We start from the raw sequence: 17,779 nt of genomic DNA on the forward strand, positions 1-17,779 counted from the left end.
TTCTTTGTGCTGTGGCTTCAAGTGACAAGTTTATGGATGTCAGGGAGCTATTTATGGTTTCCAGATCAGCTCTGATCGTGGAAATTTCTTCCTTTAAAGAGTTGTATTTTAAATCTATTTTTTCATGCATTTCATTTCTCAGGATGTTAAGGTCTTCTTTAACGGAGGTTTGCACTGTATCCATTTTTGCTTCCATTTCTTTCTTGGCTTCCTGGATGTCCTTCAAGACTTCCACTCTAAACTCCTGGAATTGTTTTCTGAATTTGTTTCTGAGGCTTTTCATCATTTCTGCTATCATAGGCTCAGTTGATTTTTTATTCTCCATCTCCTCTTCGTTTGTACTGCTTTTTGGAGCTGGTGAGTTGGCTTGCCCTTTGATGAACTGTGTTATATTTCTTTGTGATTTGTGCATCTGGAGATCTGAGGGTGGCTTCCCTGGTTTGGCTTTGTGCTGGTTCCCGCTGGTCCGTCAGTGGGAGACTTGTGTCCTGGCTCTGGTTTTGAGTTTGGCTGTTGAACCTTACTGCAAATTGGGTGAGCGGGACTGTCTTGGTTGTTGCCAAGGTGGTCACCCTCACTGCACTTGGGGGTGGGTAGGTTCTGTGTCTTTCTCTGTGCGATAGTATCCTGATGCTGTGTTGTACTGACCCTAGTGTGCCGGTGGGGGTTTGCTGGTCGCTTATTCTGCGTGGTGTGGAGGCTTTTCTCTTCTTTGGTTCTTTTTCCACTTGGTATCTTGGTCAGAGCAGCTCACCTCTCAGGTGGTTCACCGACCTGTGTGGATTGCTCCGGGGCCGGTGTTGTGGGTGGGTGCGGCCCACCCACTTGTGCGAAATGTGCCAGTCTGGGTGGGTGCTGCCACTGGGGGGCTCTGCCCTCCTGTGCGGGTGCGCCTATCAGAGTGGGCGCTGCCGCTGGGGGTCCCTACCCACCTGTGCTGGGTACGCCTACTGGAGCGGGTCCTGGGTTGTTGGGGTGTGCTTGTGCCCTCCCCCGAGTTTGCTGTGGGGGGTGGTATGTGTGGGCCCCTGTAGGATCAAGTGTCCGGGCGCGGGTTGGTGCCCCCAGTCTCTGCGCCTCTGCTGCGGGGGGGGGGGGCGTGTGATCGGGCCCAGGTGTCCCTACTGGGCTGGTATTGCTCACCAGCTAGCCTGTGACTTTTGTTCAAAAAGTCCGAGAGGTCCAGGCGCCTCAGGTGGGGCTTCCAATGCCTGCCGGTCCCCAGGCCTCTGTTGGGGAAGGGGCAGGGCCGGTGCGGCCAGTTCAGGCTCCTCTGCTGCCTTGGTGCTGTTCCGCCCCTGCTAGCTCCTGTGTCCTTCCAGAGTCTGAAGGCACCTTTTGCCGCCTGATTTGGGGGTTCTTTGTTCCCTCGGGGTGGGGAGGAGGAGGGAGGGAGCTCTAGCTTCTTTGTATGGTTTGGGTCTCTGATAGCTGGTCTCCTGTTGGGGGAGGGGGCAATGGGGAACTTACTGGTCCTGGATTGTGTGTGTGTCCCGCGCTGTTGTTAGCCCTTCGGGGCTGTGGTGCTTGGGTGTGGCGATCGGTCATTTGGTGGTGGTGGCCCTGGCTCTCCCCTTCTGCACTGCCCGGTTCCCCGCCACTCACGTCTGATCCCGGCCGTGTGGTCCCGGAACTCCCATCCGCTGCTGCCTGTCTTGATTGGTCCACACACCCCCTGGGGTCCGTGGAGTCCCGCTGTCTGGACTTTGTGCTCCTGGCGTGACTTTTCGGCAGTTGGTTTGTTGGCGCTGGGTCCCCTTTCCCAGCCTGGCCCTGTTTGGGCCAGGGTCGGCGGGTGGGGGGAGAGTAATCCAGAGATTTTCCGGCTCTGTGCAGGTTATAGGCTCTTCTTTTTTAATTTCTTTTTCGTTTCCTGCGTTTCTCTGTTGCTTCTGGCTGCTGGGTTTGCTGGGTTCTCGATGGGGTGTTGGGTGCTGGAGTTCCCAGCTTGCTATTGGAGCGAGTTGGGGTGCCTCCCTACTGTGGTGGCACCATCTTCCTGCTTCAGCTTTGTTGACTGTTCTAAGGGTCGATTTCTTCCCATTCTCTACCTGCCAATATCTGGACAACTGGTTAAGACATATGAGTATATCCTTCTTTGATGCTCTGACCCAGTAAGCAACAGATCACAATTAGATTAAATCTTTGGTATTTACAAATTGGTGTTAAGAACTTGGACCCCATGGAGAAACTCTTCTCAGTTAGCTTCCCATATAGCTAATATGCACTGCTATAAATTGAAATAGGGCCTTTAACATTTGATACCATTATGTAAAACCTATTTAGAGAGGGAGGTGATTAGTCCCCTTCCCATTTAACAACCTAATTCAGCCTGTTCTTAATCTTGAAAAGAATGAATGATCTTTCTTTCCATTTTTGTTTCTTAGTAGGACTCAGTTGCCTGAGCACTACTCTACTGCTTGAGCCACCCCTCCAGCCCTTTTGACTCTTGTCATTTATTTATTTGTTTGTTTGTTTATTTATTTATTTATTTATTTATTTATTTATTTTTAATGCTTGTCCTGGGGCTTGAACTTGGGGTCTGGGCTTGGGCACTGTCCTTGAGGGTTTTTATTTTCCTCAAGGCTAGCTAGCCACAGTTCTACTTTTGGCTTTATGGGTATTAATTAGAGAGTAGTGAATGTCTCATGGATTTGCCTCCCCAGGCTGGCTTCAAACCTCAATCCTCAAATATCAACCTCATGTGGTTACTGTATATGATTTTGGTACAATGGATATTGTACATATGCTTATCTGAACTAAGGAAGGGAAAGAAAAATGAGGGAGGGTGTAACAAATATGATAAGAAATGTATTCACTACCTTATTATGTAACTGTACCCCCTCTGTACACTACCTTGCCAATAAAATTTAATAAAAAATATATCAGCCTCCTGAGTAGCTAGGTGGCATGAACCACCAGCACCCGGCTTCTTCTTGTTTTTTGAACAGGTTCTTGCATTTATGCCCAGGCTTGCCTTGGCTGTGATCCTTCTATTAATATTTCTCATCTAGCTGGTATGGTCTCTACTTCCCAAATAGCTAGGATTATAAGTGTGAGCCCTCTTGCCCAGCTGGGTGAGTCTTGTTGATGTTGTTAACAGCCTTAATGTCATGGTTCCACCCAGTAGGACCGCTATGGTTAAAATTATAATATTATGGATGTTATTGACTGCATCCAAGTGGCAACTGATAAATATTTTGCTGTTGCTTATTTGGTTATTCTATTTGGTGCCTATTTCAACAATCTCTCAGTCCTAGATTTCCTTCACATGCAAAAAGAAATGCTGCACTTTTACCTGACTATCCAGATACTACTTTGCAACCCTGCCATCTCACACCACTTTTGCAAGCAAATGATGTTACATTGATGACATCTTCTAGAGGATTCCTTGCAAATACTCAAGATATAGTCATCTTCTTCCTGTATTCAAGGGAGATTCATTCCAGAATGTCCGTACTCCATACCAAAATCTTCAGGTTATTAAGTTTCTTACACAAAATGTCAGGATATTTGAATATAATCTAAACATGTTCTCCTATATTCTTTAAATCATCTCTAGCTTACTTACAACACATAGTACAATATAAATACCAGTCATTTATGGAATGTTGACAAGGAAAAGTACTTGTATTTTTAGTATATATGTAATTTTAGGAAATATTTTTATCTACAGATGAAACATGGAAACAGATCCTAAAAATATTCAGAATTCATTAAAATGGGTTGGACCACCTGGTGTGGGTGGCTCATGCCTGTAATCCTAGCTACTCAAGAGGCTAAGATCTGAGGCTCGATTGCTAGGCAGAGCAGAAAAGACCTCAAGACTCCATCTCCAATTAAACAGCAAAATGTCAGACTGGAGGCATGGCTCAAGTGGTAGAATTCCAGGAGTGTGCAATGAAGCCAAGTGAAAATGTGAGGCCCTAAATTCAAACTCAGGTACCCAGCACAAGAGAAAAATAAGAATGGAACAAACTGGGTGCTGGTAGCTCAGGCTTGTAACCTTAGCTAAGGCTGAGATTTGGAGGATTGTGCTTTGAGGCCATATTGGGCAGAAAACTTCCTAAGATACTTTTCAACCTATTGCTGGACACAGTGATGAATGCTTGTCATCTCAAACTATATAGAAGCCTGATATTAGGACAGTAGCTTCAGGCTAGCCCAGGCAATAAAGTCTGTAATACTTCATCTCCACAGAGGGAAGCTGGTTACAGTGGCTTACACCTATGATCCTACATGGCAACCAAGAGAAGCCTAAATTGGGCAGATCACAGATATAGCTCACACATTTCCAGACAGGAAGGACTATGCTATTTCAATAAACAGTGTAAAACAGGGCTGGAGGCATAGCTTAAGTGCTAAAATGCCTAAAGTACCAAGTACAAGGCCTTGAGTCCAAACTCCAATACTGAAAAAAAAATAGTATAGACCATTATATTATACATAAACTGAGATCTGCTTATTCCTGATACAGTCAAAAACAATGATTGACTCTGAACAATTAAAATAATATTTATAGAAATAAATTCCAGGAACTGGAAACACAGGGTTTGTTGTTACTTGTTTTTCCTTTTGGGGTGTTTTTGTCTTTTGGAGGGACAAACAAGGGCACAGAAATGGATGGAAGAAGGGCAAACAAATGCAGTCATGGTATTCAGTATACACTATGTAGAAAATGAACTGTGCGACTTGTGGGCAGGGATAGGAGGTTGAAACGGGAAAGCGAAGGAAGGGGTGACATTATCCAAAAATAATTCGTATTACCAGACTTACAAAAAGGTAACACCTCTGTACAATATCTTAACAGTAATAATGTAATACTGCTTCATTGCCCATGGTCAAAGTGCAAGAACAGGCACTCTACTGCGGCTGAAAGTGGCACTCAGTCCTCTGATCCCTGTTGTGTTACCAAGTGAATAAAATATCCTGCTCAGAAAAAAAATCTCTCAGACTTTCCTGCCTAGGCTGGCTTTGAAATGCAATCTTCCAGGTCTCAGAATCTAGTGAAGCTACAATTATTGGTGTGAACTCCCAAAACTCAGTTTACTATTCTTCAATTTTAAAAAACATCAACATTATCTCTTAACATTCAACAAATAAACTCCAAATACTTTTGAATGAAAAGTTTTGGATAAAAGTTCAATCATGTTTCAGTTTATCATTAAGAACATCTACTTAGTTGTAATTATGTATTAGAAACAGAGGAAAATGTTGACTTCAGTCTTCATTGAATTTAATTTCCTGAAACTCAATAAGAATATTGCAAGTCTTAAATAAAAACAAAATTTAGTTTTAAGCATGTAAGAGGCAAATGGTAATATTATGTGTTATTTAACAGAATAAAATATCTAATACACACACAAAAAAAATAAGATTGATCTTCTCCATACCATTAAAGTAATTCCATCATCCTTTAGGTCTTTGGGGGTTCTGGAAGCAACATATTCCTTCCTTGTAATTTTTTCTTTGGCCCGTTTATAAGCCAGGCCGTAAATAAGCTCATCTTGAGTACAGCCATTTCTTCCAAAAGCTCTAGAAGTTTTCAGTTTACAATACTATGGGGCACTCATTAATGCACTGGACTTCCTCACTGGAGATGCTTTAGTAACCTCCTCTTGTGCTACTTGGAGACTTTGGACCATCCATGATGGCCAGTAGTTGCCAATTGCCTTCTGATGCAACCAATTTCCCTCCTTGGCCTCATATTATGTCATTAGAGTGGCAATAGCTGGCTGCACTGGTATCCTCGAGATACCAGGCTTTCATAGCACATGACCTTACGTCTCCAGCTAATTATTCTTTGGTCATGTGTGTGTGTTTGTGTGTGTGTGCGCACGTGCACCTGGGGCTTAAACTCAAGCTGAGCGCTATTCTTGAGCTTTTTTTGTTCAAGGTTGATGCTCTACCACTTGAGTCACAGCTCCACTTCTAATTTTGGTGAATAATTGGGAATAAGAGTCCTCTAGACTTTCCTGCTCAGGCTGACTTTGACCTGTGATCCTCAAATCTCAGCCTCCTGAGTAACTAGAATTACAGGTATGAGCCACTAATGTTCAGCATGCCTTGCCTCTTGGAAGCAGTGCCTCACTAACTTGCCATAGTCACCAAACCTCTATGCTGCAACTCTTTGGCATAGCACACCTGTATGTGGGAATGGCCTCTCCTGTCCTCAGTCCTTTATCAGATACTACAGTGCTAGATGAAGTCATCTTTATTCTGGATCTCATAAGTTACCAAATGATCCCTGTAGGATGATATAAATGGAGAAGCAAGGGAATTTGTGCCCTTTTGGTACACATTGTTATAATCTCACATGGTGGCACTCAGTGAGTTACTGCTACTCTTTATCACTTCAACCAGGATGTCCATGATACAGAAAGGAGCCCAAATATCAGCAGTTACCATTTTGTATTAGAACAGGGGAGCTAGATGCCCTGCTTACAATTCAAGGTCTAATCAAGACACTTCTTTTGGTCTTTAGAATTCCAGACATGGTCCACTGAAACTAACAAATTCATTTTCCTTGTCAGAAGACAGATACAATACTGGGCTGTAAAACAAGACATGTGATATAGATCTCAGGCTACAAGACTAGCAGCCTTATAGAGTATCATAATCCTTTTTCTAAACTGGATCATGAAAGGATAAGAATAAGGGTTGTATGGTATGGGCAAAGCATTTCTTATACATGTATGGAAAATAGAATAATAAAATGTTAAAATTGTTTTAAAAGGAAGGTATAAAAGAATAATGAAAGGAATGAATTTGATCAAAGTACATCATATGCATGCATGGGAATAACACAGTGAAACTCCTTTGTATAATTCACATACCTTTAGAAAAAGAGGGAAACATATTTCAAGGATAACATCATGATAAAACTTGCAGCCAGGAACTGGTAGCTCATACCTGTAACCCTAGCTATCTCAGTAGGCTATGACCTGGTGAATCATAGTCCAAAAAACCAAGTCCCAGTAGAAAATCATCTTTAATGATTTTTTTTTTCATAAAGCAGGGAAGGAGGTGTGGCTCAAGTAGTAGAGTGCCAGCCAAGAAAGCCAAGTAAGGGAGGCATTGGATTCAAACACAGATACTGGCAAATAAATACAACTAAAATTTTGCTTAAGTTCAGTTAAAGAAACATGTTACAGGGCTGGGAATATGGCCTAGTAGTGAGACTGCTTGCCTCATATACATGAAGCCCTGGGTTCGATTCCTCAGCACCACATATCTAGAAAAGGCCAGAAGTGGCGCTGTGGCTCAAGTGATAGCCTTGAGAGAAAAGAAGTCACGGACAGTGCTCAGGCCCTGAGTTCAAGCCCCATAACTGGCAAAAAAAAGAAACATGTTACATTTTAGTTGCATAATATCAACAACGGTAAATTATAATAGAGTCTTCTTGTGTGTGTGCTGGTCCTGGGGCTTAAACTCAGGGCCTGGGTGATGTTCCTGAGCCTTTTGCTGAAGACTAGTGCTCTACCACTTGAGCCACAGCTCCACTTGAGCCACAGCTACACTTGAGCTTTTTTGGTGGCTAATTGGTAAAAGGAGTCTCAGAGACTTTCTTGCTCAGGCTGGCTTTGAATTGCAATCCTCAGATTTCAGACTTCTGAGAATCTAGGATTACAGGCATGAGGCACTAGTACCTGGGCCCTGCTAGAATCTGTTTTTTACATGGTGTGTGTGTGTGTGTGTGTGTGTGTGTGTGTGTGTGTGTGTGTGTGTGTGTTCTGGTAAAAAGACTTGAACTCAGGTCTTGAGTTCTTGCTTGTTTTTGCTTACTTGTTCAAGGCTAGTGCTCTACCACTTGAGCTATACCTCTACTTCCCGATTCTGGCTGGTTAATTGGAGAATGAGCCTCAACACTTACATCTCAGCCTCCTAAATAGGAAGACCGCCCAACTTTTTTCTTCTTACATGTTTGACTCTTGGCATTTTCACCACATCCCTCCCCCTCAGCCCTATATATGAACAAGCTGATAAACCTCTAGGTGCTGTTTCCTTTGAGTTTCACCCCATTGCAAGCCACCAAATGGGCATTGAACCCTTACCCCGACCCCAGATCTCAACCACAACAAAATTTCCAAGCCAGTCTCTGCCTTGCTAGACATTCTGAGACCAGCTTTAGAAGCCTACCCTCTTGACCCCCAAAGTCTTGTTTCTGTGGGGTTTTTTTTTTTTGGCCAGTCCTGGGCTTGGACTCAGGGCCTGAGCACTGTCCCTGGCTTCTTTTTGCTCAAGGCTAGCACTCTGCCACTTGAGCCACAGCGCCACTTCTAGCCATTTTCTGTATATGTGGTGCTGGGGAATTGAACCCAGGGCCTCATGTATACAAGGCAAGCACTTTTGCCACTAGGCCATATCCCCAGCCTCCCAAAGTCTTCTTTGTATGAGTTATAAAACATTAAAGGCCATGTTGATGTGTATGTGACATCAGTAGTTTTGTAATCTGTTCCAAATTTTGTTTGGGCCCACTGTTTGTCTTCCAAGTGTCCACAACAGGTGACTTATGTTTGTCTCTAAGACCCATCTGAACTCTTGGTTAAATGCCTTGTAATTTTCCCAGAATGTAAGATGTGAAGCTGTGAAAATCTGATAGGCTGCCTTCTCCCAGTCACTTTCTTATCTCCCCTGCGAAGTTGTTAGGAACCAGTTTATCAACAACTATGGATGAAGCATGAGGCGTGGGGCTTCTGTCCCTTCCTCTGCAGAAGAGAGCTGTGCTGCAAAACAGATATCTACTCCCCTGCAGCTCAGATTTGGCTCCTCTGCAAGAGGATTGTGTAAATTGCATAATCATCCACCCTCTTTATTTTTTATCTTTGAGTGTGTGGGGTATAGGACCCAAGGATCAGCCCCTCTTTTTTTTTTTTTTTGGCCAGTCCTGGGGCTTGAACTCAGGGCCTGAGCACTGTCCCTGACTTCTTTTAGCTCAAGGCTGGCACTCTGCCACTAGAGCCACAGCGCCACTTCTGGCCGTTTTCTGTGTATGTGGTGCTGGGGAATCGAACCCAGGGCCTCATGTATACGAGGCAAGCTCTCTTGCCACTAGGCCATATCCCTAGCCCCATGATCAGCCCCTCTTGGTTCATAAGTATAAAACTTTCTTTTTTTTTTTTTTTTTTTTTTTTGCCAGTCCTGGGCCTTGGACTCAGGGCCTGAGCACTGTCCCTGGCTTCTTTTTGCTCAAGGCTAGCACTCTGCCACTTGAGCCACAGCGCCACTTCTGGCCATTTTCTGTATACGTGGTGCTGGGGAATCGAACCCAGGGCCTCATGTATACGAGGCAAGCTCTCTTGCCACTAGGCCATATCCCTAGCCCCATGATCAGCCCCTCTTGGTTCATAAGTATAAAACTTTCTAAATCTTCAAGTAGCTCTGTGTGTGTGTGTGTGTGTGTGTGTGTGTGTGTGTGTGTGAGAGAGAGAGAGAGAGAGAGAGAGAGAGAGAGTGTAAAGGTGGAGAAATAGGGCTTGAACTCAGGTACTTTTGCTTTTTTGTGTGTCTGTCATGGAGCTTGAACTCAGTCTGGGCACTATGCCTGAGCTTTTCTGCTCAAGGCTAGAACTCTACCACTTGAGCCACTGCTCCACTTCTGACTTTCTGTTGGTTAGCTGGAGACACAATCTGTCTGTCCTACTCCCCAGGCTAGCTTTGAACTACAGTCCTGAGATTTCAGCCTCCTGAGTAGTTAGGATTACAGGCATGAGCCACCAGTGCCCAGTTCTCTTGCTTTTTCACTCAAGGCTAGCATTCAACCACTTGCATCACACCTCCACTTCTGGAGTTTTGCTGGTTAATTGGCAATAAGAGTCTCATAGATTTGCCTGCCCAGGGTTGGCTTCAAAATGCATCCTCAGATCTCAGCCTCTTGAGTAGCTAGGTTTACATTCCTGAGTACTGGCACCTTACTAGCTCTTTATCTTTGCCACTCCAATCAAGCAGCCCTTGGCCTTGTGTATATTAGCTTATTCCTATAGTTCCATTGTCTTGCTCTAAAACTATCTAATTTTCATGCTTGTATTTAAACACTGGCTACATACCAAGGGCTTACCACATCCTTCAATCTTTTGTATTTGGGAAGCCTTCACTGACTTAGTCTAACATAGCTGCAGGGCCGACTGAGTACCTGATAGAATACTGCACAATATTTTATGAAGCTAATAAGTCTGGAATGTATTGGTGTTAGAAAATTGTGACAAATAAAAACCTGAATTTCCAACAAGATATTCTGAATAAAGAGGACTGTGAGGACAGCCCACAGTCTTATGGTGTCTTGTTTTTCATATTTTCTAGTAAACAAACATTTGGTCAAGTCAAAGCATTGCCAGGCCACTGGTGGCTCACAACAATCTTAGCTATTCTGAGATATGTGGATCTGTGTTCAAAGACAGCTTAGACAAGATAATCCATGAGACCCTTACCTCCAATTAACCACCAAAAAGCCAGAAGTGGAGCTATGGCTCAAGTGGTAGAACACTAGCCTTGAGCCAAAAAAAAAAAAAAAAGCTCGGGGATAGTATCCAGGCCCTGAATTCAAGCCCTAGGACTGGCACACAAAAAAATCACATCATTGTATTGGCAAAGGATAAGCATGCTATGGGCACTAAGGGCGCCATGTTCCACACAGTGTGTCAGACTCTGGGAAATGAGGATGACCCAGTTTGAGTCTTAGAACCAGACATCAGAGTTTGAAGTTATTCAGGCTAGTAAGTGTAAGATAATTTTGGCAAGAACTATGACAATAGAATTATGGGGTTCTATGAACAGATGAGTATGCCACACTCATAACATCAAGAAGGACTTCTTTGAAGCATGGTTTGCAAAACAGGCTATGCAAATCCCATTATACAGATGGGAAAACTGAAGATTGGAGACTTAAGAGTAACCTACAGAGACTATACAGCCTCTGGTCAAGCCAGTTTGGAGCTAGGGGATCCAAACTACTCCCATTACCTACAGTTCCCCTGGGTTGTTTGTCAACACATTAGAAAAATCTGCTAAAATCAGAGTACACTCAAATTAGGAAACAACCTGAAAGTTTTTCTGGCACATCATGGGGCCTTCTCACAAGGAAACCCTGGAATTGAGAGCTGTTTGCTCCTGGAAATGGACCACAAGCAGCAAGCAGTAGAAGGAGCAGTTTCAGCTTCAACTTTCTTCACACCTGGGAAGAAATTTGTCTTCCCTCTAAGTGCTGTTCCAACTTTTCTGCCTGCTCCTCAACACACAAAACTATCAGGACTGACCCCAGATCTATTGATATAAGCTCTGCTTCACTAACTGGGACCTAGCTCCTCAGCCTGTACAAATTCTAAATAGTCCAGAAATGAAGGAATGTGTGTACCTGTGAAATGCAGCCACTGATTATTTGTTTCACCTCCCTTCAAATCTTCAAGTTTAATGTACAGTGAATACAACTGCGGCCAGGTGGTTTTGTTCCTCCTTCAATTTTTTGTGGGCCTGACCTGGGACTTGAACTCTGGGCCTAGGTGCTAAACTTTTTTGCTCAAGACTAGCATGCTACTACTTGAGCCACAGCTCCACTCCTGGCTTTTTGATAGTTAACTGAAGAAAAGTCTCTTGGATTTTCCTGCCTGGGTTGGCTTCAAGTTGTAATCCTCAAGTCTCAGCTTCCTGAGTAGCCAGGATTACAGGTGTGAAGACTGATGCCTGGTCCCAAAATTATTTTTAAATGGCATTATGTGGATTAAAAAATTCTACAAGTTTAGGGGCTGGGAATATGGCCTAGTGGCAAGAGTGCTCGCCTTGTATACATGAAGCCCTGGGTTCAATTCCCTAGCACCACATATACAGAAAATGGCCAGAAGTGCCACTGTGGCTCAAGTGGCAGAGTGCTAGCCTTGAGCAAAAAGAAGCCAGGGACAGTGCTCAGGCCCCGAGTCCAAGGCCCAGGACTGGCAAAAAAAAACATTCTACAAGTTTGTTTCTTGGTGATGCTCTCTCTCTATCTCTCTCTCCCCCTCCCCCTCCCCCCTCTCTCTGTGTATACTGGGGTATGAACTCAGAGCCTAAGTCCTGTCACTTAGCATTTTTTGCTCAAGGCTGGCACTTTATCATTTGAGCCATGCCTCCACTTCAAACTTTTTACTGTTTAATTATGTAGATTAAAAAATTCTACAAGTTTAGGGGCTGGGAATATGGCCTAGTGGCAAGAGTGCTCTCCTCGTATACATGAAGCCCTCGGTTTGATTCCTCAGCACCACACATGTACAAAACGGCCAGAAGTGGCGGTGTGGCTGAAGTGGCAGAGTGCTAGCCTTGAGCAAAAAGAAGCCAGGGACAGTGCTCAGGCCCTGAGGCCAAGCCCCAGCACTGACAAAAAAAAAAAAGATTTGTCTTCCTAGACTGGCTGTGAAATAAGACCCTTAGATCTCAGCATCCTGAGCAGCTAGGATTTCAGGTGTTTGCCACTAATGCCTAGCTCGATTTTTCACATTGATATGAACTAGACTTTAGGTGTTACCAAAACCCATTTGCATTTTCTAGTAGGTATGAATAAGGATATAACTTCATACTTCCCTGGAATAGAGTAGAAGGAAAACTTCTAATACCAGTCCATAACAAAAGACTCATTAGTCATTCCACAGTATGTCTCCCTTCTTTCTCTGGATGTTTGATCTTTTACACCAGAGCCAACAAATAAAGATGATCTAAAAATTTCCCTCCTCTCTTCTACCTACTTATGCATTTACTTTAATTGGAAGAAGTCAAATAATTCCAACATTTTATTAACTTTTTTATTATGGAAAATGGCAAACATATAAAAGTAGAGATGAATGTATATAATCAACTGTTATTTAACCATTACCAAGCTTCAGCAATCTTAAAGGCCAATCTTCTTTCAGTATCTTCAATGCACTTAATGTTGAGATTATCTTGCTGGAAATCCCCGACGTCATTCAGTTGTAAATATTTGGATGTATATTAAAGCTCTTGTTTCCAACAAAACCATAGTACCATTGTAACTAATACCAAATATCCAGTCAAGGCTCAAAATTACTGACATTATCTTGTAAATGTAGTCATTTTACAATTTAGTTAAATCAGGATCCAAATAAAACTCCTGTCAGTGTAATATCTCTAAAGCCACTTTCAATCTATTATTTCAATCTCCATCTTTCTTTCATCCTTGCAATCTATTTACTGAAGAAACTGCATCTTTTGTACAATGTTGTTTCTTGAAGTGAGGATTCTGATGAGCTGATCTCTGTGTTGTAGACGAATATGTTTCTCTGTCTCCTGTATTTTCTATGAAGTGGGAATTATTTCTAGAGGCATGATAAAATTTAAGCAATTTCAAAAGTTTGGCAAATGTATTTCACAGAAGGTACAGGGTACTGCATCAAAGGGTAAATAATGGCTGGGATGCCACATATGAGAAAGAATTTTTGCTATACTTCACAGCTGCCCTGAAGTAGTGTGTGACACTTGATATACAAAAGCCACATATATGCGAGACAGATTAGAATGGGAATCTTTTACCACTCAATATCATTACAAAATACAAATTATTTAAATGAATCATCAGTGATGTCTACCGCATATCAAGTGAAGTCCTATATACTAGATATATAAAAAAAGAATAAGGAAACAGGTTTCTTGCTTTCAAGGTCATATGTTTTGGGAAATAACATAATCATAAGACACGTAATCATAAGAGCACAAAAAGGCCACAAGTGCCCAAATAGAATTTTGTACAGATACAGTGGTAGTGCAACAGCCTGGAAAGTAGCCTTTGTAATAACAGAAAGAAGTGTCCAAAAGCATAGGATGAGCTGTGTCCTTGGTGTTGTCAAAGAGCTCACCTGTGCTGCACAATTCCAGTCACCATTGGAATCATATACTTCTTTCAAAGTAAATCTGAACAACATCAATGCCATTCACCTAAAAAAGAGAGAATCTTATTAATAAGGTCTTACTGGTTTATGTGTTCTTCTAGACAGCAAATAATTATTGAAGATCAAATATAGTTCATCAATCACTTTATACTGCAAATGCCCCAATACAATTCCACTGTCAAGATGGGAGAACCTGACACAAATAGCAGTGTACATTAAAGAGTTGAGAAATTAGAAATATTCACTGGTAATAGACATTTCTAACCTAGACTCAAGTACAAATATCTCCAAATTTCAGCCATTTCTCTGGACTCTGGAAAGATAGATCCAAGTCCTCAAAGAGTTCATATTCTAATAAGACAATAGTCAGAAAGATGACTCAGTAACTACAGTGATGTTGAAAACATTTAGTTTGCATGGTGCTTCTACAAAAGAAACTGAGGATTAAAAAAAAAAAGCTTAGGCCAGCAGGGTGCCTAGCTACTTGGGAGGATGAGATCTGAGGATCATGGCTCCAATTAACCACTCAGAAACTGAAAGTAGCACTGTGGCCCAAGTGGTAGAGTGCCAGAAAAAAAAAAAAAAGCTCAGGCCAACTACTAGTATTATAGGCTCTTAAGACAGTAGTTTTTCTTTTGTTTGGTGCCTGTATTGGGGCTTTTGAACTCAGGCCTCAGCACTATCCCTTTAGCATTTTTTGCTCAAAGTTTGTGCTCTACCACTTGAGCTGCAGTTCTACTTCAGGCTTTTTGCTGGTTAATTGGAGATAAAGAGTTTCATGGACTTTTTTGCTCAGATTGGCTTGGAAACAGGATCCTCAGATCTCAGTCTCTTGAGGATTAGAGCCATGAGCCACAGGGTGCCCAGCTTGAAGCCAGTAATTTCACCAACCTTTCTCAGATTCCCTATTGAGGGAGGAACTGTTTCCTTACAAATAAACTCCATTTAAAGAAAAGTCAAAGAAAGTATGCAAAGGGCTACTAACATTGCTATTGATTTACAAGCTGCCTGTTCCGGCTTTTGCATACTTTTAAGTTTTACTAATATTTCTAAATACAATATGGTTGAGCTCTTTATCACAGTTCTCTCAAAACTGTACAAAAATCATTATTTGTTGCCATTTTTCATGGTTATATCTTTCAGTGGTAATCTAATGCACAGACTATAGGTTGCTAGGAAACACTTGATAATTCTGTAACATGCATTTAAAAATTTACCTTAGCCCTTTAAAGAATAAAAGTAGGCACTTGTCCAAGTAAGGAAAATTTGGCTCTTTAAAAATACCATACTGAAAACAAGTTTTACTTTATGTCTGACAGCTTTAATTTGCACTGGACTGCGGGGGGGAGGGAATGAACGGAAAGATTTAGCTGTACACTTTACTGTCATCATCACATAAAATACATGGGGGTACTATGGAAGGATCCGTCCTGTACATCTACCTTTTGTTTAAAAGGAAGGCATAGATATGACTTAGCCTATCTCTCTGTAAAATGTTTTAGCCTGAAAATTATTGGATTACTCTTTTAAAATAAAAAGTTGTTTGAGCCCTTTGATTGTTAGAATAATTGCCTTGAATGAAAAATTCAAGTTAAAGATGAGGCCCTGAGGTTAAGCCTCAGTACTGGCACAAAACGCAACAAGTAAAAAATTCTAAAATTCAAAAACAGAAGAATAAAAAAGAATTGAAAAGATAGTAAATAGAATGACTGTAAAGTTTTTGAAAGTTAACCTGTACAATAACAAATACTTAAAATTATTATTCATGTGTGTTTATACTGGTTTGCAGAATTTATGTTAAAATTTTGTTATATGTAGAAAGATATTTGCTACTCCTCTCTTCATTAAGTACAGTTTACCTCAGAGGTTATGGAACAAGATGAGTTACGAAGAATTTACAATTTAGTTACCACCCTGCCCAACTTTCTTAATACAGACTACACAACAGTGACCCAATAAAGTGACTCCGTGTACCAATATACATACCCACAATTTTTTTAAGAGACATGACATATTTTAGGTTGCCATATGTATAAAACAACTCCAGTACTCAATTTCCAAAGGAGGCTTTCCTTCCACCTAACTTCAGACATAGCTCCATGAACAGAGAAAGTTCCAAAAGAGAGACAGGTATTTTAGATAGAGTCTTTGCTGTCAAGCAAGTATTAAAGCCAATGAGAGTGCTCTAAATTGAGCACAACCAATTTGGGTTGCAAAACCATTTGTTCCAGGTCAATTAGTTAGACTGACCAAGTGTCCAAAGATCTGGGGAAGCCCATGACAGCTGAGAGGGAGGAGCATTAACTCATTCAACTAGGATGCAGCCACCATCAAGGCTCACACTCCTCTGCTTACTGGAGTTAGCAAAGTTGAATTGCGTTTATACTAAAGACAGATATGAGAAACAACTTTCCAACACACACACACCCACACACACCACACACACCACACCCACCCACCCACCCACACACACACACCTCTCTCTGAGAGAACCAGGGATCTTCTAGCCACCCAAACCTGGCACTTGAGAGTCCAGAACACAGGTTTCACCGGAAGATGTGTTTCCCTAGCAATTACCCAGAAATACCTATTCTCTAAGGCAAAGCCTCCTAATCTACAGGAAATGGCCCTGCAGTCAGCAGTGAGGAATCACTCCGTGTGAAAATTTCCTGAAAATATAGTCGTCTCTGTCTGCCTCTTTCTCTCTCTCCGTGTCTACAAAGACATAGACAAAGAATTGTCTTGCCAAGAGCATCTCAGAATCCATTTCTGAAGCTAAAATTACTATTGGCTGCTGCAGGAAGCACAAGATGTAAAATTTCCAATTTCCCTTTTTCTTTTTATAATTTTAAAATGGATCTTTGCAACGCACTCGCACCCCGAAGGGCTGGCTGACAAGCTCGGAGGCTGCGAAGGAAATAAGGACTCGGAGAAAACAACAGCAGATGCCCACCCTGACCAGGCCTCCACCAGGACAGAGACGAGCCAGCAGCAGCCTGGCATCCGAAATGCGCACGCACACTCACGCACAAACATATGGGAAGCGGCGGCGGGGGGGGGGGCAAACAAAAACATCGGCGGCCCGCACCACCCCCGCCCCCACACGCAGGGCAGGCCGCGGAGGCTGCTCCAGGCGATGGCACGCGGCCGGGCTTGGGGGACACTGCAGTGTCACCCAGAAGCGATTTCCATCGCGTCTGCAAAACGAGCAAACTGTCTGCTAGCAGCCCGGCAGGCCAGACAGCTCGCAGCATGATTTGGAGGTCCGCCTGCCAAGGAAACAAAAGAAGCCTCGCTCCTGCCCGTGCGACCGCACCGGGCGGCGAGGGGCTCCCGTGGGCCGCCCGCCCGGGGCGGGGGAGGGGGGCTGACGGCCGCAGCGCCGGCGAGGGGGGGGGAGCAGGACTTACTGGGGCTGGCTCTCGGGCGGAGGCAGCGGCGGGACCACCGAGTTCCCATTGGTCGGGGAGCCGCCCAGCTTCAGCTTCTCCAGGTACTCGGCGTGCACGGGCTTGTGGCACTGCAGGATCTTGATGGCATCCTCGATCTTGAACCACTCGCGCTTCCGGCCGATGCTCAGCGAGTCCTCCCAGTCTTCCAGCAGCTCGGTGACGGTGAGGACGTACACGTAGGTGCGGTGTTTGCGGTCCTGGTTCTGCTCGAAGACGCCCAGCAGCCGGCCCAGCTTCCCCTTGACGCCCGCCTCCTCGTACACCTCGCGCACCGCCGCGCCGCCAGGCTCCTCCTCGGGCTCCATGCCGCCGCCGGGCACGATCCAGCGGTCCGGGTAGCGGCTGCTGCTCACCAGCAGCACCTCGTCCTCGCGCTCGCTGCGGAAGCACAGGCACGCCGCCCGCTGCTTGAAGCCCTCGGGGTCGTAGGTGCGCGTCTGGTTCGGCTTGCACTTCATCCTT

General features: G+C 43.6%; 1 protein-coding gene across 2 annotated transcripts; it reads right to left on the reverse strand.

Moving 5' to 3' along the window:
* Nucleotides 1-13,093: 13,093 nt before the first annotated feature.
* LOC125343660 (diphosphoinositol polyphosphate phosphohydrolase 3-alpha) lies at nt 13,094-17,779 on the reverse strand. Of its 2 annotated transcripts, XM_048336173.1 has the most exons (3): nt 17,469-17,779; nt 17,276-17,421; nt 13,094-13,911 (listed from the first exon to the last, which is right to left on the reverse strand). In XM_048336173.1, exons 1-3 carry the CDS (start codon nt 17,773-17,775, stop codon nt 13,864-13,866), a joined length of 501 nt encoding a protein of 166 aa, XP_048192130.1. In that variant the 5' UTR covers nt 17,776-17,779; the 3' UTR covers nt 13,094-13,863. The 2 variants fall into 2 exon arrangements, with proteins under 2 accessions (XP_048192130.1, XP_048192129.1); XM_048336172.1 differs by having other exon boundaries at nt 17,276-17,779.

This window comes from Perognathus longimembris, chromosome 28, assembly GCF_023159225.1.
Source record: "Perognathus longimembris pacificus isolate PPM17 chromosome 28, ASM2315922v1, whole genome shotgun sequence".
NCBI classification, from domain to species: Eukaryota; Metazoa; Chordata; class Mammalia; order Rodentia; family Heteromyidae; genus Perognathus; species Perognathus longimembris.

What these genes read in the sequence shown, in the direction of transcription:
- LOC125343660 (XM_048336172.1), bottom strand. Translation starts at nt 17,775, where the DNA reads ATGAAGTGCAAGCCGAACCAGACGCGCACCTACGACCCCGAGGGCTTC.